This window comes from Rhagoletis zephyria, unplaced genomic scaffold, assembly GCF_001687245.7.
Source record: "Rhagoletis zephyria isolate East Lansing unplaced genomic scaffold, Rhagoletis_zephyria_1.1 Rzeph_scaffold_02553, whole genome shotgun sequence".
NCBI classification, from domain to species: Eukaryota; Metazoa; Arthropoda; class Insecta; order Diptera; family Tephritidae; genus Rhagoletis; species Rhagoletis zephyria.
In genome coordinates, this window is record NW_016159637.1 from 15123 (window position 1) to 41988 (window position 26866).

The 26866-nt window shown below is 34.4% G+C and overlaps 2 protein-coding genes across 9 annotated transcripts in view; one reads left to right on the forward strand and one right to left on the reverse strand.

Annotated features, from left to right (window-relative positions):
• Positions 1-26866, forward strand: part of Myo61F (unconventional myosin 61F) — a 53420-nt gene that overhangs the window by 11405 nt on the left and 15149 nt on the right. For 2 of the 5 annotated variants that reach the window (XM_017621697.1, XM_017621699.1), the window contains one exon: positions 20414-20439. The exons of 1 other annotated variant lie outside the window; for it this stretch is intronic. Coding sequence is in view for 2 of the 4 variants with exons in the window: in XM_017621696.1 (XP_017477185.1) it covers positions 26729-26736 (8 nt within the window). In the remaining 2 variants the exon portion in view is untranslated. Of the gene's footprint in view, positions 1-20413; positions 20440-26204; positions 26660-26715; positions 26737-26866 lie in introns of those variants that run through there. 2 more of the 5 variants (XM_017621696.1, XM_017621695.1) reach the window with 2 other exon arrangements.
• LOC108367129 (keratin, type II cytoskeletal 3-like) lies at positions 15705-17243 on the reverse strand. Of its 4 annotated transcripts, none has more exons than XM_017621700.1 (3): positions 17172-17243; positions 16820-16916; positions 15705-16746 (listed from the first exon to the last, which is right to left on the reverse strand). In XM_017621700.1, exons 2-3 carry the CDS (start codon positions 16851-16853, stop codon positions 15827-15829), a joined length of 954 nt encoding a protein of 317 aa, XP_017477189.1. In that variant the 5' UTR covers positions 16854-16916; positions 17172-17243; the 3' UTR covers positions 15705-15826. The 4 variants fall into 4 exon arrangements, with proteins under 4 accessions (XP_017477189.1, XP_017477191.1, XP_017477192.1 ...); XM_017621702.1 differs by having other exon boundaries at positions 16820-16967; positions 17172-17240; XM_017621703.1 differs by lacking the exon at positions 16820-16916 and having other exon boundaries at positions 17172-17241.

Sequence of the window (26866 nt, forward strand, 5' to 3'; positions counted from 1 at the left end):
AACTAACTTCTTTTTTGTATCATGCTTTTGCCTAACTCAGGAGCACAAACGTTGATTACTGGGCCTTGCAAAGGATGGATCGATGCTTTTGAAGCAGCCAAGTTTACCCAGAAAAAAGTTGCAGCAAATTTTATTTATTTTTTTTCCCCAATTGTGGTTTGTATTTCACGTGGCATACTTTCATGTAGAAAAAAAATCAGAATACTTGTTTGACACTTTAGAGACAAGAAGCAATAACAAAATACATACATGTGAATATTAGTTTTGTTCCAATGCTACTACCTGTTTCATGTGCCTTGATATTATCTATATCTACTTTGTCATAAATTTTAATTTTTATATAGCTACGAGTATTTTTAACAATTACTTTCCTTTTTCGTACACCATGCAGCTGACCACCGAAGAGAGTGTCTTGTTTTCTTTTTCGCCAGCTGCGGATATGAACTTGTTTACAAACTTTTACCACAGGAACAAATAATATTTCCTTAGTGCAACACAATAGGATGTATTAACTTAAAATCCGTACAAGTTTACAAACACGCGTGTGTATTTTGTATATTGAATGACAGCGTGTGGGAGCAATTTTTTTCCTACTGCAACGCACTGCTGACCGACTTAACGCCACCGATACATGCAACTACAAATTTATACATATGCATGAATAGTATATAGTATATGTATACTAATATGTATGTTCTTACACAGATATGTATACATACATCCGTTGTTTTGCAATGATTTTCAATTGTTGGTGAATTTTCTTTCGTATCCTTTGTACATTACGGCGAGACAGGTGTGTATGTAGTTATGTAGTTGGTTGACAAAGTCGACGGTACAGGAAAAAATAAATAACAAAACAATATTGACTTTCACTGTCGCGCGTTAAATGTGTCAAAATCAATCGCTAAACCGGGCGCGACAACCTTAGGATTTCATTTTTAATGCCGCTTAGCGCGTAAAATAATACTTGCACTTTATCGTTTTTTTTCTTTGTATGTACATACATATGTATGAGAGTATTTAACAATGAAAATATATACATATATAAAAGTATGAAATTGGGTCAACTAGTTGAGTAAATGGGATAAAAAAAGAGCGTAGGACGTGATCATACAAACACTTCCTTTCAATTAAATACATACATACATACATATGTTAAATACATGTACATTGCATTGTTTACCGATTATTATAAATTTATGCGCACACTTAGTGTATACAAGTAGCAATATGGCATGAATAAGCATAACCTTGAATGCATTGAAAAATACAATTAGTTTGTGGTTCAAAATTTTGTAATTCAATACACTGCAATAATGGTTGCAAGTACACGCTGATCGGTGACTTCAGTGCAGTGCGCTAAATTGACTAAACTGGAAAAGAAAAAAATCATATACTTAAATATACATACATATGTATGTACATATGAACAGTATCCATGTAGTAAGCACAACAAATCAACAAAGTAATTTGGCAATGGTGGACAAGACAAAGTTGGCAATACAAGCAGGCGCACAATAGAAATTAAAAAATATGTATATGTATATATGTATGTATATAAAAAATTAAGTCATACTTTGGGATGGGCAATGTACAATAGTACTTTTTCATGCACGTACATACATAAAATACATACATATGTACATCATATGAGTTTTGACCGCTAACAAAACGATTTATGTATGTCCAAAGTACTGCGCTTCATACAGAGCTCTAGCTTATAAACTTGGCCATTAACAGCTTTTCAACATCATAGCCCAGTGAGACAAGGGAGCCTTGAAACTTGAACTAGAACACCTGATGGACGTTCACTTCCTTAGGTACGGTAACGCAGGGGACACAGTCACTCCTGTGACAGAACACCCTAGAACCCATAGGCAAGGCAGTCCAGTTGAAAAAATCATCACTGCAGTTAAAGTAGCTTGGCGTATCAGTTCCTTCCAACCCAACAAATCTCCAGGTGCGGGTGGACATCTTTCCAGCTAAGCTACAACGAGCAAGTGCCACGGTAAATTCGTGGCTAATGACCATATATAGGGAGAGTCTCCTTAGCTATATTACAAAGCCATGAAAGGAGGTAAGAGTGCTCTTCATTCTCAAAGCAGGGAAGACGAGCCACAGCACAGCACTGCAAAAGATTTTAGACACATTAGGCTTGCATCATTTTTCCTCGAAATACTGGCTTCTGTGTCTGCAGATCATGCGACGCGATCAGGGGTACTGAGAACTTCAGCGAGGCCCAAAATGCCTACCTCAAAGGTAGGTCGGTTGAAACAGCCCTGTACGATGTTGTTGAGAGTATAGAGAAAGCATTAAACCCCAAAGAATACGCGCTGGAAGCCATTTTTAGATGTGGACTGGAGCCATCAAAATCGAACAAATTTCGAACTCTGTCTCTCAATCGAGCAAATCCTGAATTGTGAAAAGAAGCAACGTTTTTGGGAGTTATTCTCGACTCTAAAGTTTCCTGGAAAAGGAACACTAAAGTGCTGAGAAATAAGGCGCTCAGTGCTCTCTACTCCTGTAAAGTTACAATTGGGAAAGACTGGGTGCTGCGACCGCATATAGGACACTGGATTTATACGGCGGTAGTTAGACCTATTCTCACATATGGCGCGCTGATATGGTGGCAGGCGGTTGGCACCAAATCCCATCTACTCAACCTGAAAAAAGCGCAACGACAAGCATGCCTATACACAACAGGGGTGAATTGCTCAACACCCCAGGCGGCACTAGAGGCACTCCTGGACATTCCACCCATAGACCTATACGGTAAATGTACCGCAGGGCGTCTAACAGGCTGCGAACAACTTGTAAGGGTCACGCCACAATCCTCGAATGAGTGGGGTTGTAGTACAGTGGTTGTGACTATCAGGTCATCGAAATTTCGATGTTCATTTCCCCGACAGAAGTGAATGGGAATTTAGTATTGCTCTCAGCGATGAGGAAACACCCATTTTCAAGGACGGCTTCAAAATGAGTATCGGAACCTGATCGGACCTCTTCTCTCAGAAGTTACCTCTGGGAGAGTCCTATCAGAGTCCGGATCACCGCAGGGTTTTTTAGGATGAGATATATGCAATTGACATGGCGGCAAGGCTGGTAAGCATGATCGGCCTAGCTCCATCTAAACTTGCCTTCGTTGTTGACAGTCAGGCGGCTATCAAAACCTTAGGGTCGGCAACGACTAACTCGATATGCGTTAAGGAATGCCGAAGATCCCTACAAGTTCTTCAGCAACACATAATCAATCTTTAACAAGTCCCGGGGCATAGTGGTGTCTCAGGAAATTAGAAAGCGGACGAATGTGTTAGAAAAGGATCTGATGGTACAAATACAAGTAGGCATCACAATGGCTTTTATGGCCTCCGAGTGAACTCTTTTCAGAGCTGCCCGTTTAACCTAACCTAACCTATTCTTGGTAGACAACGATGGTCGGGTATACCTAACTCTAATGACGCAAATTTATGTATACATATATGTGCGTCACCAAATGCTGGCACTTCAGTAGCATTGCCAAAAACTGTGAGGGAATTTTCGTGGTGTTACAATGACACCAACAAAAATAGACAGTTAGGTTCCGCCACTTCTCTACAAGGTCAGATATCTTCAGCAGAAACAAGATATATTTTCCAACAATCGATTAAAATATGTAACATTCCCTTAACTTCCCTCAGAAGCTATTAACAGATGCAGTCTTACTCTTTGCAAAACTTGTTTGTCTTTTTTCCACAATTTGCTCTCCTAGTGATTGTACCTCTTTCCTTATTTTCATTTGGTAAGTAATTACACTCTCATCCTATATGGAGGTCTTACGATGCACTTACGATAGTCGGTCGGCAGGTGCTCAAGAGCTCTAGAATCGCCCAAGCATTTCTCGTTCGAATAAGACTTGCGATAACTCGATACTCAGTCGTCCGTATAAAATGAAATGAAATGAAATGATATAGGACTGAGAAAATGCGCGACATACATAAATCCCTACAAAAAACTATATACATATACGTATATAAAATATAATGCAAGGCACAAGTGAGATCATTACTTGCTGTCTACTTAGGCTTTGGTATTCGTACATATAGATCGTCAGATACAAAGAATTTAAAGTTACTTAAAATTTGGAGTGCTGCTCAACTCACATTTTCAGTCATGGCGTGGCAAATTCATACCCTGCAGTAAAATTTAGAGACAGTCTGTTAAAGTGCTAGTTCCGCCATATACATTTCAGATCCATTTCTGAAGTAGTTAGTTCAGAACGGCTGCAAAAAGGGACAGTTGAAACAATTGGTGTGCTAGTTGCGCTCTATTGAGAAGTAAATGCAAAAATTCTCACTGTAACATCGTTGGTCGCGAGTTCAAATCGCGGTGGAGGCAGCTGTGATTTTCAGATTTAATAAATTAAAAATGTTGAGTTGCGTTTAAAAATTGGAAGATAATTATCAAATTTAAAATAAAAAAAATAATAAAATAAAAATAATAAAATAATAAATAAAATAAAAATAAAATAAAATAATGAAAAAAAATTAAATGAACTGCAATATGTAAAAGAACCGAAAAAATTAAAAAAATATCAACATTTTATTCATAAAAAACTTATAGTCCCAGAACTGTCGAAAATGAACCCAGTTCAGAACTAGTGCGAAATTTCTGCAGAGGTGGCAATTTCCACATCGTAGGACCTACATAGCTATGTAAACGAGACAGTTGAAAGCATTGCGTTGGGATAGATCGAGAACCAGTACTGCCTCTTAAAGAGCTAGTTCTGCGCTAGTTCTGAACTGGCGCGATTCTGCACGGTACATACATATGTAAGTATGTATGTGGGGACATACATTTGTTTGGACAAACGAGACGCAAATCATAAAACCAAAACACAACTTTTGTGTGTATTTCGACACATTACGTGACAATTAGAATGGCGATCAGATAGTACTAGATCGATCTACATACATACATACAAACTGATCGGTATCTAACAAGCAGAACTCCCATAATTTCAGTGAACATTTGATTCTTGGCATATGGTTTTTGGGTGCTCTACTAGAGTTGTGTAATTTTTTTAGATTCTCTTTTAGATCATGGGTAAACTTAAGTTTTTTGCGTATTGTTCTATAACATAAAGAAATAACAAAAACGTGCTTTTCGACAAAATAGGAATAGAGATAAAAATTCATAATGTATGTACATTTATAAAATCATAAAGAGCGAAGAAATCAAGAAGTGGTAATGGAACTAGAAATAGAAATACTAAAAGCGAAGCAACATAAAAAGTGTTGAAAAGCANTGTACATTTATAAAATCATAAAGAGTGAAGAAATCAAGAAGTGGTAATAGAAATAGAAATAGAAATACTAAAAGCGAAGCAACATAAAAAGTGTTGAAAAGCATTTGAGACAATGGATAGCAATATGCTTATGTATGTACATTAGACTGCATCACTCCCCATACAAAAAAACAAAATCGTTACTGTTTTTCATTAGAATTATAAAATCTATTATATTTTAAGACGTCCACCAAAATGTTTCGGACAAATATTAAGATTTAAGCGAGCTGGACCGATTTGAAAATACCTCCAAAAATGGAGTTTTTTATAAATAAAAATAGTTTCTTAAAGATGTTTTGTGAAAAAATACCCTCAAATGACAAAACGGTTTAAGTTAAAAAATTTACATACTAATATTAAAAAAAAAAAAAATTTTTTAATTTTGAACGGAATCGTAACAATGAGATTTTTGATGCTGGTTTTTAACTTTTTTCAAAGATTGATATAAGAAAAACTTGAATAACTGAACCTAAACTCCTCCGATTTAGACTTGTGAGGTATCATTGGAAANTATTGGTATAAGAAAAACTTGAATAACTGTACCTAAACTCTTCCAATTTAGACTTGTGAGGTGTCATTAGAAAGGTATTTTCTCACCCTTTTTATTTCTTTGCTAATAAGCTCATTCAAAGGCTGAAATAGAAAGGTAGGATGAACGAACATTTTGTGATCCCGTCGGAAAAACCGCAACTCTTTTTGGTAGTGCAGTCTATGGTACATATGTACTTTAGGCTGCCTCGTCGAAAAAAAAAAACTTGTGGATTTTCCACGGGAATTTCAAAATTTATTAATTCTTAAAACACTGTCTAAATATTTAGAAAACAATATCAAGATTTACGGGATTTGAAAGTACCTCCAAAAATATAGTTTTTTATACTTACATAAATAAAATAATTTTTTTTTAATATATGATAAAACCAGCTTAAAAAATCTGCATGAAAATATTTGAAATTTTAATCAACGGAATCTTAAAGAAAATGAAGGTATGTATTTTCAAAAAGCGTCCAGCTCACGAAAATCTTAATATTTTTCCGAAATGTTTTGACAGCCTCTTAAGAAGTCATAAATTGTTAAATTCCGATGGGAAAACAGTACCATTTTTTTGTATGGAGAGTGATGTATCCTAATGTGCATACATACGTGTAGAACTAAGAAGACACCAAATAATCGTACACATTACTTTTATATAATCTAGTTGCTTTTAGCTGGTTGGTTTGCCAGTTCTTTCAGAAAGCATATATACATATATGTATGTCTGTATACTAATGTTAATGTTAAGGTCACTTCATTAGAAATGCCGTGAAATTGTGTTCGTTGTTAGCCGTATTATTATGTATTGCCTAACTTACCTCGTCTTANTAATATATGATAAAACCAGCTTAAATAATCTGCATGAAAATATTTAAAATTTTTATCAACGGAATCAAAAAGAAAATGAAGGTATGTATTTTCAAAAAGCGTCCAGCACACGAAAATCTTAATATTTTTCCGAAATGTTTTGACAGCGTCTTAAGATGTCATAAATTGTTAAATTCCGATGGGAAAACAGTACCATTTTTTTTGTATGGAGAGTGATGTACCCTAATGTGCATACATACGTGTATAACTAAGAAGACGCCAAATACTCGTCACATTACTTTTATATAATCTAGTCGCTTTTAGCTGGTTGGTTTGCCAGCTCTTTCAGAAAGCATATATACATATATGTATGTCTGTATACTAATGTTAATGTTAAGGTCACTTCATTAGAAATGCCGTGAAATTTTGTTCGTTGTTAGCCGTATTATTATGTATTGCCTAACTTACCTCGTCTTAGCTTATTGTAATTAACTACAAACCATTTGTTAACCAGCACCGTGAAGTGCATAATACCACATAATTCCCATATCACTAGACCACTAATAGTTAACGAACGCCCATTTAACATCAATCAACTGCAATTGCATCTTTGTTGCTAAAANCATAATTCCCATATCATTAGACCACTAATAGTTAATGAACGCCCATTTAACATCAATCAACTGCAATTGCATCTTTGTTGCTAAAAGAGTTGTTGATTTTCTCACTTTTCATGTGATCTTTCATGCATTCATTAAAGCTAGACGCTACAGACAAAATGTAACTAATGTGTGGCGCATAAAAATGCCGGTAGTATTTTCTACCAGCTGTATATGGAGATTAATAAAAATCTTACTGGTTTTGCGCTTTAAGATTACTGGGTATTTGCATTTGTAGCGTAGGCGTGCAGGAATTCACGGGACAGAATGATCGCTATTTTTGTTCTTTTCTTCATAAGGGGAAGCGTCGGAGAGTTTCGCGGTTCGNGCGCTACAGACAAAGTGTAACTAATGTGTGGCGCATAAAAATGCCGGTAGTATTTTCTACCAGCTGTATATGGAAATTAATAAAAATCTTACTGGCTTTGCGCCTTACGATTACTGGGTATTTGCATTAGTAGCGTAGGCGTGCAGGAATTCACGGGACAGAATGATCGCTCTTTTTGTTCTTTTCTTCATAAGGGGAAGCGTCGGAGAGTTTCGCGGTTCGCCACAGTCCAACATTTGAATGCAATTATTTAAAAAAAAATGTCAGAGATTCTTCTTTCGGGTGATAATGAAGACTCGAAAGCATGTAAGGATTCCCGGCAAACTATCACCTTTATTTGGTCTCACTCCCTTTAAGTGATTCACAAATTTGGAATTATAATAAAATTTAGCAGAATGAAAATTTTAAATTTTCAATGACTGAATTTCAAATTTCTGATACAATCGGGCAAAGTGAGAAAAGTATGCACATAAAATTTATGACCATGCATACGCTAATAACTGTTTATGAATTATTGCTAATAATTTTCTACAATATCACAGCGGGATTATTGACAGTATCTTATCAGAAAAGATTTCTTTCGCAGAAATATAATTTTTATTATTCAATTTACAGCTTTGGTTTGAGTGGTGCTCTAAGAGATATTAAAAACAATATGTGTATAATAAATGAATTTATTTCAGTTGAATCATGCAGTTTAGTTACTAAACAGCCGGCATTTACTAGATCTAGATACGAGAGTCGTTCGATAGGGCAGTGAGCTATTTAAATTTTCTGCGTAGTAACTTTAAATGCAACACTGTTCCCGTCAGCTACCAACTTTAAACTCGTAAACTTTTATTTAAACGCCACTGAAAACAATCGAAACTCCTAAACTTTGATGGAAAAAAGTGACTCTCTAGTGCTTTTTAAAAAAATTGTATTTGGCGCTTATACTTTTGCTAATTGCCAAGCTACTCATACCATATGTGGTGTGCATCTTGATGTTGTTACACAAATGAAGGGATCTACAGTTTTACGCCGCCTTCCTACGATAAATGGATTTTATAAGAAGCTTTTTCGAGGCAGAAAATACACTTGGAGGTTTGCCTTTGCCTGTCGCCGCTGTTTAAAAATAAATATTTTCTATATGTATATATATATATATTTTTTTTTAGGTGTTGCTTTGATCAGTTGTCGAACCTCGGCCCCACGGAGTGGTAGTACGCACCTGTAACCATTCGGAAACAGCGGACGTACGTAGGTGTATGAAATCGAGATCCAACAATTTTTCAACAAAATTACCACTGACTTCAAATTCGTAAAAAACGTGCCCACTTTTTACTGTTAAGTTTTTTATGTCCACTTTTTATAGTTCAACAGTCGTTGTTTACATTTTACGCTACATATTTTTTATCCACTTTTCAAAGACACACATTTTTTAACAAGCCAAAAATGTTTGAGCATTTTTCTAATAATCAAGTTTTTAATTGCCTTAAAAACTATGTACAGTTTTTAAATGACCAAATGTTCTCCAGTTTTTAAAATTATCAAAAGTTTGTAGTTACTTTCATGAGCTACAAGTACTAGAAATGTGTTAAAATTCTTTAATACCAAACACTCAAGTATCGACATGTTTTGCTTGGCTTGAGAGATAAAAACCATTTGTACAGCTGCAACACTAATGTCTGCCATATTTAACGAGTATAAACGAAAAAAGAAGCAGAAAAATAAATCTGTAATTTATTTCATGATAAAAACATAGCAAGGTAGAACCGTTCTCTCAATTTGTCGGCCATGATTTTTTTTTGAAGTTTGCCAACATTTTAAAATCATATAAAAGTGAAAATAAAAAATTGAAATTGTTCGAAATTGTTGTTGCTTGAGATTGAAAATGAAAATGTGTGTGTGAGTTTGTGAGTAAATTTAAAAATTAAATTGTTTGGAAACGTCAAGAATTTTAAAAGTGACTCTCAGCGGTTCTACCTTACTATATTTTTATCATGATTCATTTTATCATTTTGATAAAATGTGTACGTTCATTTTTATAGCATGCATATGGTTATATATATTCATACAAAAATGATATATACGTATGCACTTACATACATATATACCCACTGAAACCTTAACATTTATCAATTAGTCCATGATATCGATGATGGAATTGAAAAGAAAAACGATAAGCCTTATGCATTGACTTTTGGGTTAATTACTACCTTGGAATGTTTTTAAAAACATACACATCGAACCCTAACTGCCAAAAGTACGTAAGCGATATTATTTTCGAAAATTTATTTTTGTTGCAGGAATGCATTTTGATGCTCTAGGAACACTTCTGCATCAAAAGGAAAATTTAGAAAAAAAAATGTCGCTTGCATCTTTTTGGCGGTTAGGACTCGATATGTTAATATCAAAATATATACATATTACAAGGTATTAAAAAATATGGCGATAAATAACCCAGAGAGAGTTGACCGCTTCTGGGAAAAATTTTTGTCATATCTTCAATTGTACTTACGAAATTTATTGGCTTCTTTAAAACAGTCACTAAAGCATTTTCTATATGTATAGATATAAAAATATGATTATTTCCAGTCAATTGGGAACTTTTGCTTTGATGTGTACGAAATGCATTTCTTATATTTCTGTAAACAGCTTATTGTCCATTGAACTCACAATTTTACTTCATACTTTACTTTAGAAGCCTGATTACATTCAAAAATGATTCTTATTATGACTCATTAACAGTGTAGCTGAAATGTGTCAATACTGCAACATTTATAAAGAAACACATATGTAGTATATGCATGTATGTATAAAGTCTTATCTCTCAGCAAATATTTTGCCAATTATACGAGAGCAATTTGGTAAGTTAGAGATTTTTTGAATTTCCCGTGTAGCAGTTTTAAATGCAACACTGCCCCTGTCAACTAACATCTTTTAAAATATTACTGTCAAATTTCGAGCGAACTACGTCATTTAGATTGCGTTTGACTGACGTTGAAAGAAGATAACTTGGTGAATTTTTAGGAAAATAAAAAACTGGTTTTAATCTATAACTTGTACGAGCTGCTACCCCACCTCGAATATTCTTGCGATTTAGCCACATCCGACTATTTTCTGTTTCAAACACTGGGTAGTACCTACAGCATAGGTTTGCAAAAAAAAGTGTATGCATTTTAAACCCAACCTATATACATATCCCTCTGTTATTCGACATGCTGAATAGGGAAAAATTCATTGAATAAACCTGAAAATTCAATAAAATACTTCTGGATTTGACCTTGGGATGACCTTGGCATGACCTTTAGATGACCTTGAGGAATCAAGGGACCCCATATTCGGATTCAGACAAAGACAAATTTTTTTTATTGAATAAATTTGTGTTGTCCTATTTGACCCCCAACTGACCACGAACCTGACATGATGGAGCCTAACAGACCTCGTTTAATATGCATAAACTTTTTTTTTACCTGTGTTTTAGGCATACCTTTTTCTACCGATGAAATCATAAATTTACAAAAAAAAAANATTTCTTATATTTCTGTAAACAGCTTATTGTCCATTGAACTCACAATTTTACTTCATACTTTACTTTAGAAGCCTGATTACATTCAAAAATGATTCTTATTATGACTCATAAACAGTGTAGCTGAAATGTGTCAATACTGCAACATTTATAAAGAAACACATATGTAGTATATGCATGTATGTATAAAGTCTTATCTCTCAGCAAATATTTTGCCAATTATACGAGAGCAATTTGGTAAGTTAGAGATTTTTTGAATTTCCCGTGTAGCAGTTTTAAATGCAACACTGCCCCTGTCAACTAACATCTTTTAAAATATTACTGTCAAATTTCGAGCGAACTACGTCATTTAGATTGCGTTTGACTGACGTTGAAAGAAGATAACTTGGTGAATTTTTAGGAAAATAAAAAACTGGTTTTAATCTATAACTTGTACGAGCTGCTACCCCACCTCGAATATTCTTGCGATTTAGCCACATCCGACTATTTTCTGTTTCAAACACTGGGTAGTACCTACAGCATAGGTTTGCAAAAAAAAGTGTATGCATTTTAAACCCAACCTATATACATATCCCTCTGTTATTCGACATGCTGAATAGGGAAAAATTCATTGAATAAACCTGAAAATTCAATAAAATACTTCTGGATTTGACCTTGGGATGACCTTGGCATGACCTTTAGATGACCTTGAGGAATCAAGGGACCCCATATTCGGATTCAGACAAAGACAAATTTTTTTTATTGAATAAATTTGTGTTGTCCTATTTGACCCCCAACTGACCACGAACCTGACATGATGGAGCCTAACAGACCTCGTTTAATATGCATAAACTTTTTTTTTACCTGTGTTTTAGGCATACCTTTTTCTACCGATGAAATCATAAATTTACAAAAAAAAAATGACGGATTGCCTAAAACAAAATGCATATAGCTTTTAATAGATTTTCAAAGTGTCTTCGTAGTATAGTATGTATTTCGTAAAATGTTAAAGGTTTGAAATTCCTGTAACGTCAAATACTTGGAATCAGTAACAGAGTTTAAAACCTACATAATTTATTTAAAAAAATTTAAGAAATAATTTCGGCGGCGCGTTATTTTGAAACTAACAACGTAAGGCGTTATCGAAAGTGTTCATTTGGTGCTTTACTAATAGTCGACATTGGTCATGATAACAAAGAAAACATGGATTACCTCGTTAGGTGCTTACTTATTTTCCCAGTACATATGTATATGTAAAATTAATTAACTTATAAGAGAATTTTTCAAAAAACTCTCACACTTTTCTTATAGAACGCTGTTAGTGGTGCACCCTATCTATTTTTAAGTGCAAAAATATTAATGTGCGTAAGTACTCAATGCGATAAAAGGCAGCGAAAAATTAAAAACAATGTGCTAAAATTTTATGACTTTTTTACGTTCATACAACAAATGGGTATCACAAAATGTGCTAAAAGTAGAAAACTAAATTCCAACTAATAAAAAATTAAGCTCTTAAAAGAACTAAAATACGAAACATATGTATGTAATCTAGACATAGAATTCATAACAAAGGCATAAAAACCAAAACAAAGTAATAACTGCAGCCAGTAAGATGTTTTTTTTTATTCCTACATTTTTTTGGAATATATGTACATAAATATGTACCCACTGGGATGTCGTCATGTATAGTGATAAAGCCAGGAAACATTTTTCTCTTTTTTTTGCCGAGGCTAGGGGTCGCCTTTTTACATTTTTCGGTGACACCTATGAACTATTTTTAAACAGTTCTTCTACTGGACTAATGGAAATACTCCCTAAATAAAGTTTAATGATTTTTGGCGAACTTTAATTTATTGCCGTTGGGTTGGTCGAAACTGAGATCCGCTGGGTAAGTGCAGAACGGGTTACTTGAGGTCAATGAACTTTGGAAACGAAAAAATGTCTGCTCTGGACAAGAGCATCGATTTATCACACTTTATGATCCCACGGTAAATGCTGAATATATGTATGACGAAAAATTTAAAAAATTTGGCCAAATATAAAAAACTAATTTTATCGAAACTACCTTACTAAAATACTTTAGACTGGGGGATGTAAGGTGAATTTATTTTCAGGTGCGGTCTAATCTACCATGTACAAATGTGTATGTTTACCTATATGTGCATTAGACTTATCTGGTAAGATATCCGTAAGTCCAGATAAGTCATCGTCACACCAAGTGGGTACAACTAATATATGGGTCATTCTATGCAATATTTACACCCCAACATTTTTTTTCGAGTGAAGTATATATTTTTACATTCTTTATCGAAAAAAAGAAGCTACCTATTTTTTTATTTCGTCATGATATTCGAAAATCTCGAAAAACAAGTTCCCGAAATTTTGAACTCACGGAGAAGTATCTTCTTTCAATTGTTTGCTGTTGATAAACTATTTGTCGGAGAAAATCTGTTAAGGTATCAACATGTGCGTAATTACCTCGGCTTTCCATGAGAGTGTGAGATAGATTAAAACAAAAAAAGGCATTAAAAATCGATTTTTTTCATTTTTTTTTTTTTTTTTTATTAACTTCTTCATGGTTGATTTTTATTTTTTTCCACCTGAATAGTTGTCAAACTTTATGGAGTAAGCTGTAAACATTTTAGACTTTGACTTCTCCGTGAGTATAAAATTTCGGGAATTTTTTTTTAGATTTTCGAATATCATGACGAAATAAAATAATAAGTGTCTTCTTTTTTTCGGTGAAGAATGTAAAAAAAAATATATTTCACCCCAAAAAAAATATTGAGGTGTAAATATTGTATGGAATGACCCATATATACAATATAATTTTAATCACGTGATTAATCGATTCAAGTATGTATTACATTCTCGCTTATCAATCGAATTCTTTAGGCTAGGTACATAACCCAGCGGATTAAAATCGCTAATAGCTATCAAATATACAAATTCATATGGCGGTGTTTATGGTGCAGCGATGAACAGTCAGTAGCTTACCGACAGTAGAACGATGTACTCAGTTCCAAGTAACCGGTTATTAAAGCACAAGAGGTATGAAATGACTTGGACCATTTTCAAAATTATGGTCACATATGTACATATGTATGTATGTACGTACAGGGTGGTCCACATATTAGTTTATTTTTAAAAATCCAAAACAAAATGAACTAACAAAAAACATTTTTTTCGGTATATTATTGGCTTATTCGAATGAGCAAATATTCCAATTATTTATGGAACACGATTTCATTCATGTAGCTGCCTCGGCTAGCTTCGCAGTAGCGTATCATCTTAACGTAGTTTTCCAAGACCTTGGTGACGATTTCTGGCTCTATCTCACAAATGGCTTGCTCGATATTCGCCTTGAGGGCCGGATTCGTTGATGGATTTTTCCCATAACATCGGTGCCTATCTGCACTTATTTTCAACATATTTTCAGTGGAGATAAGGCATTTTTTAAGCAAATTCTAAGATAGGTCGTTCTTCAGTCAAATTCTGAAGCAGGTCGTTCTTGTAAAGTTTTCTGAGGTAGGGCGTTTTCGAGCCGGCTGTAGAGTTAGTTCAATCATCCACTCAGCCGTCGATATACGCTCAAATGTTCTCTTCATTCCAGCGTAGTTCCAAATAGGGTAGCCACCTAATTTTTAGAGTAAACAATTTACTTATTTTGTAAGATTCAAAAGGCATATTATTTTTTTTCAAAATTTTTGATATCGAAGCCTTGAGAACTGTAAAAAGTATATGCACTCCGAGCAAAGCTCTGTCAGCCTGGTACTTATCCAGTAATATCGAGAGTGATTGAGAACTTCATATGGTACGCAACTAGTCATTTTAATCTAACCCAAGCTCGGATTTGGGAATCGTTAATTTACAGAAATTGATAAATGTAAAAGGATGACGTACATAAATACCACTCGAGCTACTTTTTCAGGTCCTTTCCCGCTTTAACTACATATTTCGTTGCGACTTTTGGCATAAAGCCAGTATTTTTATTGCTACTTTCCGATGAAAAACCAAGGCGGTCTCCTATGAGATCAACACTGGGTTTTTGACCTTTTAAGAATCTCCAGTTCACTTCATCTACAAACTTTTCTGAGCATCGTCCTCAACCCACTCTAAAATTTATTTCAACATTTTTGTTATTTATCGAATAATGGAGGTTAAGACTTTCAATGAAAATTAAATGGATTGGCGCCTTAGAAAATCATGTTTTGCTTCTATACATACATGCAGTAAAAACAATAAATTCCAAATGATATATTCACCATAAAACTAAGTATTATCATATGTGCAAAATTCAATTCACGTTTCAAAAAACGAACGGCTACGCGATGAGTAACGCGCCAACAGCTCGCATATTCACACATAATAAAGTGGCTCACCACGATGTTTCAATGCAAATACTTAAATATGTATGTACTTATATCTGTGTATACAGACATATTTAAATACGAGTATCATACGCAGATGCAGATGTGAATATCCAACCTTTGTGTTTTACAACATTGTGAGTCAGCGCAGCAATAACAAAGTAAAATATACCAATTGTTTACTTCCATATGTTTCTTTCTTAACAACATAAACAATTGATCATTTTGTGATTGCGATCATTTCCAAGCAAAAAGAAAAGTAACCAAAAAGCGCTACTTTGATTTTCTTATGTCACGAAATTTTATTTATCTCCAAACTTAACCAAATAAGCGAAGAAGTAATGGTATTGAGGACTTCTCTTTCACCTCTTCCTTGACATTTGCTGATTTTTCAGCTTCAGCCGCTTCAGCAATGACTTCAAGATTTGGATTGTTGAAAGATTTCGTTGAACCGAAATTAAGGCTTCGAGAAGTTGCGACGAAAACAATTGTGCCATTAGGTAGTAGGACGGGGAACCTGCCGCCAAAGGCAAAACCAGGAAACCCACCAAAACCAGGAAAAGCACCAAAACCAGGAAAAGCACCAAAACCGGAAAAAGCACCAAAACCAGGATAGCCACCGTAGCCCGGATAGCCCGGATAGCCCGGATAGCCGCCATAACCAGGGTAACCACCATATCCAGGATTACCGGCATAACCAGCATTACCGCCATATCCACCAGCGTAACCACCATAATTATAATCACCACCATAAGCTGGCCGATGGTGTAGAGGCTGTGGTGTTGTGTATGGCTGATGTGTGGGCACAACTACTTGCAGATATGGTTTGCCGCCACCATGAAATTTGGCTGTTCCAGGCAACTGCTCTCTATGATGCGCATGCTGCTCTCCTTTGGTAGGGTTAGTTTCACAGGAGCTTGCGGCTGTAGATTCCAAAACGGTGTTGGAGGCCTTAGTCGGTTGGCGGGCGTTCTTGACTTCTTCTTGTGCCCGTGCTTCCACGGTAACTGTTTCAGCTGGTGCTTCACTCGCAGATTCAGCTTTTGCGTTGTCTGTCTCCACTTTGGAGATGGTATTTGCTATACTTTCCACTTGTTTTTGTTCCTTTTCAGTTAATTTATCCAAATCCTTTTTTACTACTGCTCGCTCTGCTATAGCCTCTTTAGCAACATCTGCCTGGGTATGCTTTTCATTGAAGGAGTTGTTGTCTAGTGCAACCACAAAGGCAACTGAAAGCGCTAGAAAAATATGGAAAAAATATTTATACAAACATATCTATTTAAATTTTAATTAAAATGCTTTCCCACTTACCCAAAGGTAGGCAAAAAACTATGCTCCACTGCATCTTTCCAAAAATGTACTACCCATTCTGAGTGCATTTCTCTCGCTTTTATACAAAATCTGTGATCTGTGGCATGGAAAAATTTTTACACTGAAGCTAAAGATTTTGTTGACATTTCTATGTTAAAAACATGTAAATTATTATAATAAATTTGATTAAAAAAAATTAGTTAATCCCGTCTTGTACCAAAAAGCGATTCAGAACTATGTAAATTTTTAAAGACCTTTTTAAAATACTTATCTACATATATATGTGTGTCCATATCTATGTTTTACATATGTAAATGCATCGTTGCAGCCTATTTGAAATACTAAATATTACCTCTTAGTTGGCTCCATGCAAATGTCATAACAGATTATGGCCTCGTTTGTTCTTCAACAGCATGGCTATATTACCATACAAATCGCTTTTCGATAAGTGGGAAGCTATTTATGTATTTACGGTAACTTTCTTCAATATTAAAAAAAAAATAGTTCTGAGAATTACTGAGACATCATAATAAATAAACAAGTAAAGAAGTATGTATAAGTTCAAGCGAAACCGAATATTATGTACCCGGCGCTTGTATTAAATATTGTTCTTTCGCCTTTCTGTAAGACCTTACAGAAAAGAACTTTCAAAAAATCCCTTTTGCAATTAAGCTTAGTATCCAGTTCTTAAAATAACGGTCAAGAAAAAATGTGCAATTATTTCGTGAGTGTCTCCAAAGGAATTTTGACATCTACATCTGATATTTCACAGCCTGTTGCCTCACTCTTTCCTCAAGAAATAATGGAACGGGCATATATTTAGTCTGTGCCAATAGCAATCCTCTTGACAGGATTTAGTCAGACCTTACAGGAAGTCGTTCCTATTGACATAAGACCTGTAAGTGGTAACACTTTTGAGAGAGTAACTGAGCAACTGTTCCTAGTCAGAAGTTACAGGATTTAGTCCGGAGTTTTTTTTCCTGTAAGTTCATGAAAAGTGTCAAACGATCAGCTGATTTACATGTGCAAACAAAAACAGAAGTCGGTGAAAGCAAAGAACCTTATATTTGTTAAATAAGGGAAGTAAACAACGAAATATTTGAATATCAGCCGGGCTCCCGTTTCCGAATTCGCAAAAATTTTGCGTTTTAGTTGTCAAATCGCATAATTGCGCGCTCTCACAATCGTATATCGCAAAATTTTCGCGGTTTCAAATCGGAGACTTTAGACTTAGTGGAATGAAAAGTAAATGAAGTTGCACGCTTAAATAACCGATTTATAAAAGCTTGGACAATTTTTATTTATTAAAAGAAATTCTTAAGATACATTTCGCGTACTTAAAAATAAATATTATATTTAATTTATTTTTTAATTTAATATTTACGGACCACATCACAAATTTTTCTGCAGCAAAATTGCCGAAACAACAACTGTTTGCGATTTGATTCAATCGATAAATCGATTAACTTCGCCAAATAATCGGTATGTAATTGAGGACGCCATTATTATTATTTGTTGAGAGGCGTTCTTGCACAGTATANCAGACAAATTTCTGTTGCAAACATGGATTGCCTTATTCTCTTTTTCGACAGAAAGCTTTAGAAAACCGTAGTAGAATATAGGGATGGGTAGTGAGGGTTGCAGTTCGATTTTTGCCGAATTTCGAATATTGTCCAGCCATTCAATTATTCGATTCGAAATTTGGTGTAACAAATTCGATTTTATTCGAATTTTCAACATTTTTTTTTCTCTGAAAATTTAAAAATTTGTAAGAATGGTAACTCAAATCGAAAAAGAGATTCAATTGAACTTACATTAATGTGATTAATTACCCGCACCGCTCTTCTTAGCTTCACAACCATAAATAAATACAAATCAGAAGTATTCTTATCTCAAATAAATATCTCAAAAATATAAAAAAAAAAAAAAAAATTTATCAAATTTATCATGTATGTATTTATTTTAGTATCAATTTAAAAAATTTACAAAATGTTTATTGAAACTAATTTTTTGGGATGTATAACGTGCAGTTCCGCATTATCTCCTTTCCGATGGAAAAGAAATTATCGAAATCGGTCGAGTTAGGCGGTAATATACATAAAAAATATAATAAAAATGAAAAAACAAATAAAAAAAATATTCCGACGAACTGATAACCTCTCGTTTTTTGGAAGTCGGTTAAAAAGCAGCTAAATCGGCCTATAAATAAGTAAGATATAGGACTTTTTATTTTTTTACGCGGAAGACTTTTCGCTGGAATCGCCCATATGTATGTATTATAGTTACGGTGACCATCCGTTCTGTTTTTTGCAGGACCGTACTGTTTTTCAAAGGTCGGTCCTGCGTAGTTTTTCAAACCTAAAAACCCTGAAAATGTACTGTTTTTTTCAAGTTTCCTGCATTTGTCCCACATTTTATTCGTTATTTTAAAATTATCGGACAATGGATGGATTTTTTCAAAAAAGTGTTTTTTGGTACTTTTCGTAGCTTTTCTTCAATATCTCATGAAAAAATCTCCCAATCAACATAAGCGACTTACAGCTCGTAGGGTACTGATGTGCCTCTTACCAAAATATATATCTTGTGGCGACTTCAATGAAAATTATTAGTGCTACAGGCGACCATTTGCATTTTGTCGTCAAAGTCGAAAAAAGTGAGAGTTTCAATCAAATACGCAGTTTTATTTGATTATTTTTTTTCATTAGTTTAAAAATTCGATAAATTATATATATCACTATAGTATATTTTTAGCCACAGATAATGAAAATCGGATTAGAAATGTAGATGCTATGAAGCGCAATCTGCACAAATTATATATTTTTGTAAAGGGCACATAAATACCTTTGTAACTCGTTGTTTACGTCGACTCATGAGGTCGATTTTTGACAAATAACTGCGAAAAGTGCCAAAAACAAAAAACAAAAAAAGGGTATTGTTTTCGTTTTGAATGACTCAAAATTTGCCTATAAAATAATCTTTTAAAGATTTTCACTTTTCGTGTAAGCTATTGTTAACCGACTTCCAAAAAAGGAGGAGGTTATCAGTTCGTCGGAATTTTTTTTTTTTTTTTATTTATGTTACCGCATAACTTTGCACCACGTCAACCGATTTCAATAATTTTTTTTGCAACGGAAAGGTAGTGTCTCAGAGGTCAGATTGGTTTAGATCCGATCATTGGATCATGAAATATATAGATGTATATATATTTTTTTTAAGTCGGTTTTTTTTTGCTAAAAATTACCTGTAATTATAATGTGTTTTACTATACTTTTATAAATACTCATGTAAAACAAGATTAATATCGATGAAGAAAACGTGATTCGTTTTTAAAGTTTAAAATGTATTAAGAATTTAGAATCATAAATACTCTTTTGATATTTTTATACTACGTAAATATATGTAGACATATTTTTGAAAAATTGTCCTTCATTTTGAATCCATATTTATGGTCACCGTAATTATAGTGCATCTGCAAGGACAAAAATATATATCGCCACATCTAACAAATACCAAACTTTTTATTTGGTACAAAATACATATGTATGTATATGCGTTTGAAGTAAGCTAATGCCTGCATTTTTCTTCTCTTTGTAGGCTTTTGCAGAAATAAATTGTTAAAGGTAAGCACTAATTGATTGCTAATTATGTTAATTTTTTACATATATTTACACATACATGCATACCCAGTACGCGAATTTTTGTACTCATTTAAAATACCATTTCAGAGTCTAGAGCCATAAATCATTTACAAAAATATGTATTCAAATTTAATCAATAACCAACGAAGGCAGTAGTGTTGTGTTAATTTTGAGTATGTAGTACATACGTATGTATGTATGTATATAAAATGCCATTTCGTTTATGCACATAAATGTACAGTGTACGTTTTACACATATACTCGTAACTATGTATGAATATATGAGTGGTGAAGCTTTGCTTTATTGACTAAAAAAAATATGATTTTAATAGTCTTTCTACTTGCGATTTCTTTAAATAAAACATGTGAATTTTAGTTTAAACATTTTAGCCGGTTTTAGCCGCTTTTTTTGTCAATATAGCCGATCGGCCCAAAAAGTTCTGGCAACACTGATCATATTGCTAAACCAGTGCTAGTTCCATTTAAACGTTGTCTCTTAAGTTTACCATTTTCTTTACATTCTTATGTTAGTCAACAGATTATCGTCAACGTAATTTCGTCGTTGGCAGCCTAGTTGTAGGCAATGATTTTGTTGGAAGGCACGATCGCGATCGCTGTGCCAACAATCAATACCTACCCAGCAGAAAATCTGACTAGCTCAGAACTAGCATAGGACTAGACCTCTTGCCGACAGTACAAGTTCTACCTTAATACCCAATCAATGCTTTCAACTGTCCGGCGGCAATTGTCGCCGAATGTATTACTTTGCATCTAGTTTTTAACCAGTTCCGTTTTGGAGAGTTTTTTTATAAGAACACGTTTTCCGTTTTTTCTTTTCTTATACAAATTCCATTTTTGTTACACATTTTATTAAAAAAAAATATATTATAAGCGACACGAAACAATCTATAATCATTAAATATGAAAACTCACAACTGCCTCCAGCGCGATGTGAACTCGCGACCAGTGATGTTTGAGTCGGAGGTCTTCTCGCTGAGCTACTTTCGTATTGTTCGACAAGTGAGAATTTGTGCACTTACAGACACCGCATGTTTCAACTGTCCCGCTCTGCAGCCGTTTTGCACCAGTTCAGAGAGAGTTCTGAAATATGTAGTCCGGAACTAGCGCATTGCCAGACTGTCTCTAAATTTTACTGCAGGGTATTCAGAGATATGTATGTGCACTTGTAAATGGATATACATACATATATGCATGTATAATATATATTACGTACTGATAAGAAGCAGAAAAGCAATGAAATCAATTCGCGATTATTAAAATTTAAAGTGCATCACAGTATGTATATAGATAAAGTATACACAGTGGCGGATTTTCAGTCTCGTCCGCCATAGGCCCCATAGTGCCAGTCGCTCTTTTCCAGCTCCCATTATCTAGGTACTGCCGACTTTTTCAAAATACATATATTATGGTTAAAATAGCATCGGTCGCTGTGTTGCTTACTGCTAACATTTGTCGTTTTATACGAGGGATGCCCAGCGCTGGCAAAATTTTGCACTTGCTTATGGAGTTCTGTTTTATACCTTGTCGTTGAACAACAGACGATAGAATTGCTTTTGCAAATTTTTGAAAAAAAAAATGTCGCTAACTGGTTAAGAATCTCCCTCAGGTTAGTAGTAAAATAAAATGTATTGTTAAGTTCCTTCGACCTGGATTTTTTAAAACCATATAGCTTTAAAGGGTTAAGTTTCGCTATATTGAGTCTACAACTTTGTATTTGCTTTGGAGCGTGCACGTCTTGTTACCACCAATGTATTTCATTGGCATATTGGCTAGCCCTAAATCCGCCACTGAGTATATTCTCGTACCTTTGTTAGGAATAATCTGTTTACTATTGTTTCGACATGAATTACTCACATCTTCAATAAATTGCGATTGCATCATGGAAAACGTTCTACTTTCAATTCATTTGGGGAATTGCATTTACTTCTTATCTTTCTATGTATTCAATGAAACAAGACTAGATTCAATTAATTGTGTTACGTCAACATTTTAATCAAGAAAAAGCCATATTTAAAGATGCAAATATTCAATTCCCAGCTAAGTATGCATAAATAATTACCTAAACCGGCATAATTAAATGCACAGCCTTAGAAAGTTTGAATCGGCCTTCTTCAGATTATATCGACGGCTGAGTGGAAGATCGCCCTATCTCAAATGAGGTTTCGAAAACATCCTACCTCAGCAAACAGTTGGAAAGTGCTCTATTTCAAAATATGGTTTAAGAATGTCCTATCTCAGCAAATGGTGCGAGATTGGGCGTTTTCTGAACCAAATTCTGAGATAGTGCAAACTTCAACCAAACTCTCATATTGGGCGTCCTTCAACTGATTGCTGAGATAGGACGTTTCCAAATCAGCATCCCAGATAGGGCAATCTTCACTCAGCTGACGATAAACATACATTCGAGAAAAAGCGAGAACTTTAAGTTTCAAAGTCTGTTCCTGGTATCGTTTACAAGAAGGTATGTATAAGCCGATCTTTGGTACGATTACCCTTGGAGGAACAGTGCTTGAATACTCTGACAAAGTAAAATAAATTTCTTGGGGTAACCGTAAATAAAAAACTAAGTCGGAATTCCCATCTAGACAAACCTCTTAGTTACGCCACCCGGCGATATGGGCCTGTTTCTGGATAAACATGGGGTCCGAACTCCGAATTATTTAAACTCCTATATGGTACTATAGTCCGTCTAATTACAGGATCAGTGAGAACGTGTTCAACCGCGGTCTTACAGTCGATCCTGGGTTGGACTGCACCCCACATTTTTGTCCGAGCAGCAGAACCTTCAGTGAATTCACGAAAATACTGTTCATAACAAAACACAACTCAAAGGTATTTTAGGCAAAGTAACAGGTCTAGGAATTTGCGAGTTCTCTGAATCTATGCAAAAGTACATCTACTTTGAAAGGAAGGGAAGGTCTCGTCAAATGATTCACCTGAATTGGATCCCAGATATGTACACTGGTACACCGACGGATCAAACATGTCAGGCAGAGTAGATGCGAGTGTCTTTGGAACTGGCACCGAACTTTATATTGAAATATGTATGTATCTCAGGCCGAGGTACTAGCAATCTCAATTTTGGCCATATTAAACCAAAGAACGCCCTTTTTCAGAATTTGATTGAAAAACGCCCTATCTCAGCTGAAAATACATATGTGACCTGGTCTACGAAAAGGGAGCTTACGTGCGAAAACTAGTTTTCTGTGAAAAAGCTGTTAAAAGTAAGCAACTCGTTTCGTCAGTTTCTCATTATCTCGTTAATTGTTCTCCGCGCCGGACGTCCAGTAAGTGTTGTTGTTGGTCCNACCACGTGAAAAAGCATCTCATCTTCCATCCGAATCAACCAAAAAGTGAAAATTGATTTTTTGACACCTAAGCCCCCTTTCCGTAGACCAGGTCACATATATTGAAAATATTTTGAGATAGGGCATTTTTCAATCACATTCTGAAATACGGCGTTTTTCAACTAAATTCTGAAATAGGGCGTTCATGTAAAGTCCAGGAAGCCTTCACAGATTTGGACAATTAAAAGCATTTTTTTGATGTGAAACTTCTTTAGCGGCGGTTGGTTGGTTGGGAGTAAATTGGCAAATTCAACGCCAATTGCACACGGAAATGGTGCAACGGAAATGGTTAGGGCTTCTTGAGTATATGCACATGATATGAATTTAACAAAAACTTGTTAATGAAAGGTTAAAGAATAACACTTAGAAAAAGACCGCTACAAGAATGAAAGTAAAAATGTGTACGTACATAGATAAAGAAAAGTATAAGGCAAAGGTAAAAAACAAAGATGCGTAAAGATGAAGACAAAAATAAACTTCAAAGTAAATTTATACACTTTACAAATATAAGAGCAAAGGTGCATTCCCCTTCATGTAGATGAAGAAAATGATAAACATAAATGTAAAAACAAAGATAAATATAAAGAAAAAGATGAGGATGAGGATACCGATAACAGTAAAGATGAAGATAGAAGAACGATTAAAATAAAGGTAATAATCGAGAGAAGGTTATAGATAGAGACACAGAGACCCAATCTGGGAACTATTTTGAGATTCCAGTGATTTTCGGAATTCTCGGGACTTATCGATATAATAAGCGATATTTTTATCGGTTTTGTTATCGAAATTTTTTCCTATATTCCTGTCCATTTTGGTAACGATATCTTCGTAACGATATAATAATCGATATTTTCATCGAATTTGTTATCGATTTTGTAATCGATATTTTTAACGACTTTGTTATCGATAATGTTATTGGTTTTGTTATCGATATCGTTATAGGTCTTGTAGATATTTTTATCGATACCTTTATCGATTTTGTTATTGATTATTTATCAAACTTGCTATCGATTTCGTTATCAATTGTTTATCGATTTTGTTATCGATATTTTTATGGATTTTGTTGTCGAGATTTTTATCGATTTTCTAAGCGATTTTTGTTGTCGCTTATTTATCGATTTTGCTATCGATATTTTTATCGATTTTCTAATCGATTTATCAACCAATATTATTTATTTTGCTATCGAAATTTTCATCGAATTTGCCATTGATTTTGTTATCGATATTTTTATCGGTTTTATTATCGATATTCTGTTGGATGTTATTATCGATTTTTTTATCGATAGAGTATAAAGATAATAATGAAGGTAAAGGGAAACAGAATAACATAAATGTAATTGGAGCGAACAGGGGTAAGAGGTAGGGGTCTAGATAGAAGAAAAATACAAAAAATATAACCTTAAGCAGAAGCAGATGTACATATGTATCTATGTATATTGGTTATGAGACAAAATAGGCATGTAACGTAAGTTTCACTTCTCCAGTGTGGCCTAGGCGCACTTACTTTTTTTATTTTCATGCTGTTTAACAAACAGATCGTAAGTATAGCATATGAAAATTCATTCTTCAATAGACAGGTCTTTCGTTCATCAAATCGCCTTTTGAAAAGTGCTTTTAAAATCCGGTTACGTCCTAGGCATATATACGTACGTTAATTTTAAAACGTTCTTTTAGTTACTTAGGCATTAGAATGAGGCACTATGAAAATATGCATATATTTTTTTACTTAATATGTAGGTACCGTTGATAAAATACCCTAAACCAAATAATTAGACCGATATAATATTACCGCAAGTGTTTATTAAAGTATATTCTGCGAATAAATATGTATAAAAATATTTCTGTATTTGTGCATTTATATATTTATATATATTAATATGGCAGAATGTGTAGTTATTGGTCCAAAATATGAACTTGAATTCACAACACAAGCATGAAAGTAAACAACGTATTTAGCACACTGATAACAAACAAATTGTGCGAGCATTGGATGATGCAGCCAGCCTGCCAGTTCCAAACCGAATACACCATAATATTGTAATTTCCGCTCTCTAGGCGTGTGAACGCATCGTTTGTGGCACGGTTTGCAGTTACCATTCAGTCAGCCGCCAGAGACAAAGTGTCGCTAAATCGTGTGAACTTTCTCGAAAAATATGTATCTCAACACAAATAAGCTGAATAATTTATTTTCCGCGATATCTTACAACAAGATTACAATCAAACAAGCATTGTGAAAAAAAACCCACGCGTTATCATTAAACATCTCAATCAGCGCGTCGCATCCGAGTTGTTGTTATCAATTGTTGATAAAGTAGATTTTTTTGCATTGCATGATACATTTTTACGTACAAATTAACACGACTAACGAATAACGTATGTTTCAGTTATTTTATGCAGAATTTCTATCAGCTCATAGCTATTCCAATACTTTATCTAATCACAATTATTGTGCTAATAAAAAAAAGCAAAGTAGAAATTAAAATTAAATAAAAAAACAGCAACACAAAAATGCTCCAAAAGGCATAAAGTTCGAAAATAATCAGCCGGTTCAGAGATAAAATACTTAAATATGCTTTCGTAGTAAGAGTGAGAAGTATTACCCACCTAAATGATTCTGCTACTTGAAGCGCCTTAATCACGAACACTTCGATTCAGTTCGAACTGTGCGGCGAATGAGTGGATGCAACGGTTTGGTTTTAGTACGCACGCGTTACCTGGTGGATAAAAGATTTTGAAAGTGAATTTGAATTAAAACTATTCCAAAGACAAATTTAAAAGTTCCAACGCAGTCGGTGCAGATATAAAAAAAAAAAGAGTTACAGAAAAATGGCAAGGTATATACTTAAAAGCATTATGCAAAAACAAAAATAAAAACAGAAAATAAAGCAGNGAGTTACAGAAAAATGGCAAGGTATATAACGGGTGATTTTTTTGAGGTTAGGATTTTCATGCATTAGTATTTGACAGATCACGTGGGATTTCAGACATGGTGTCAAAGAGAAAGATGCTCAGTATGCTTTGACATTTCATCATGAATAGAC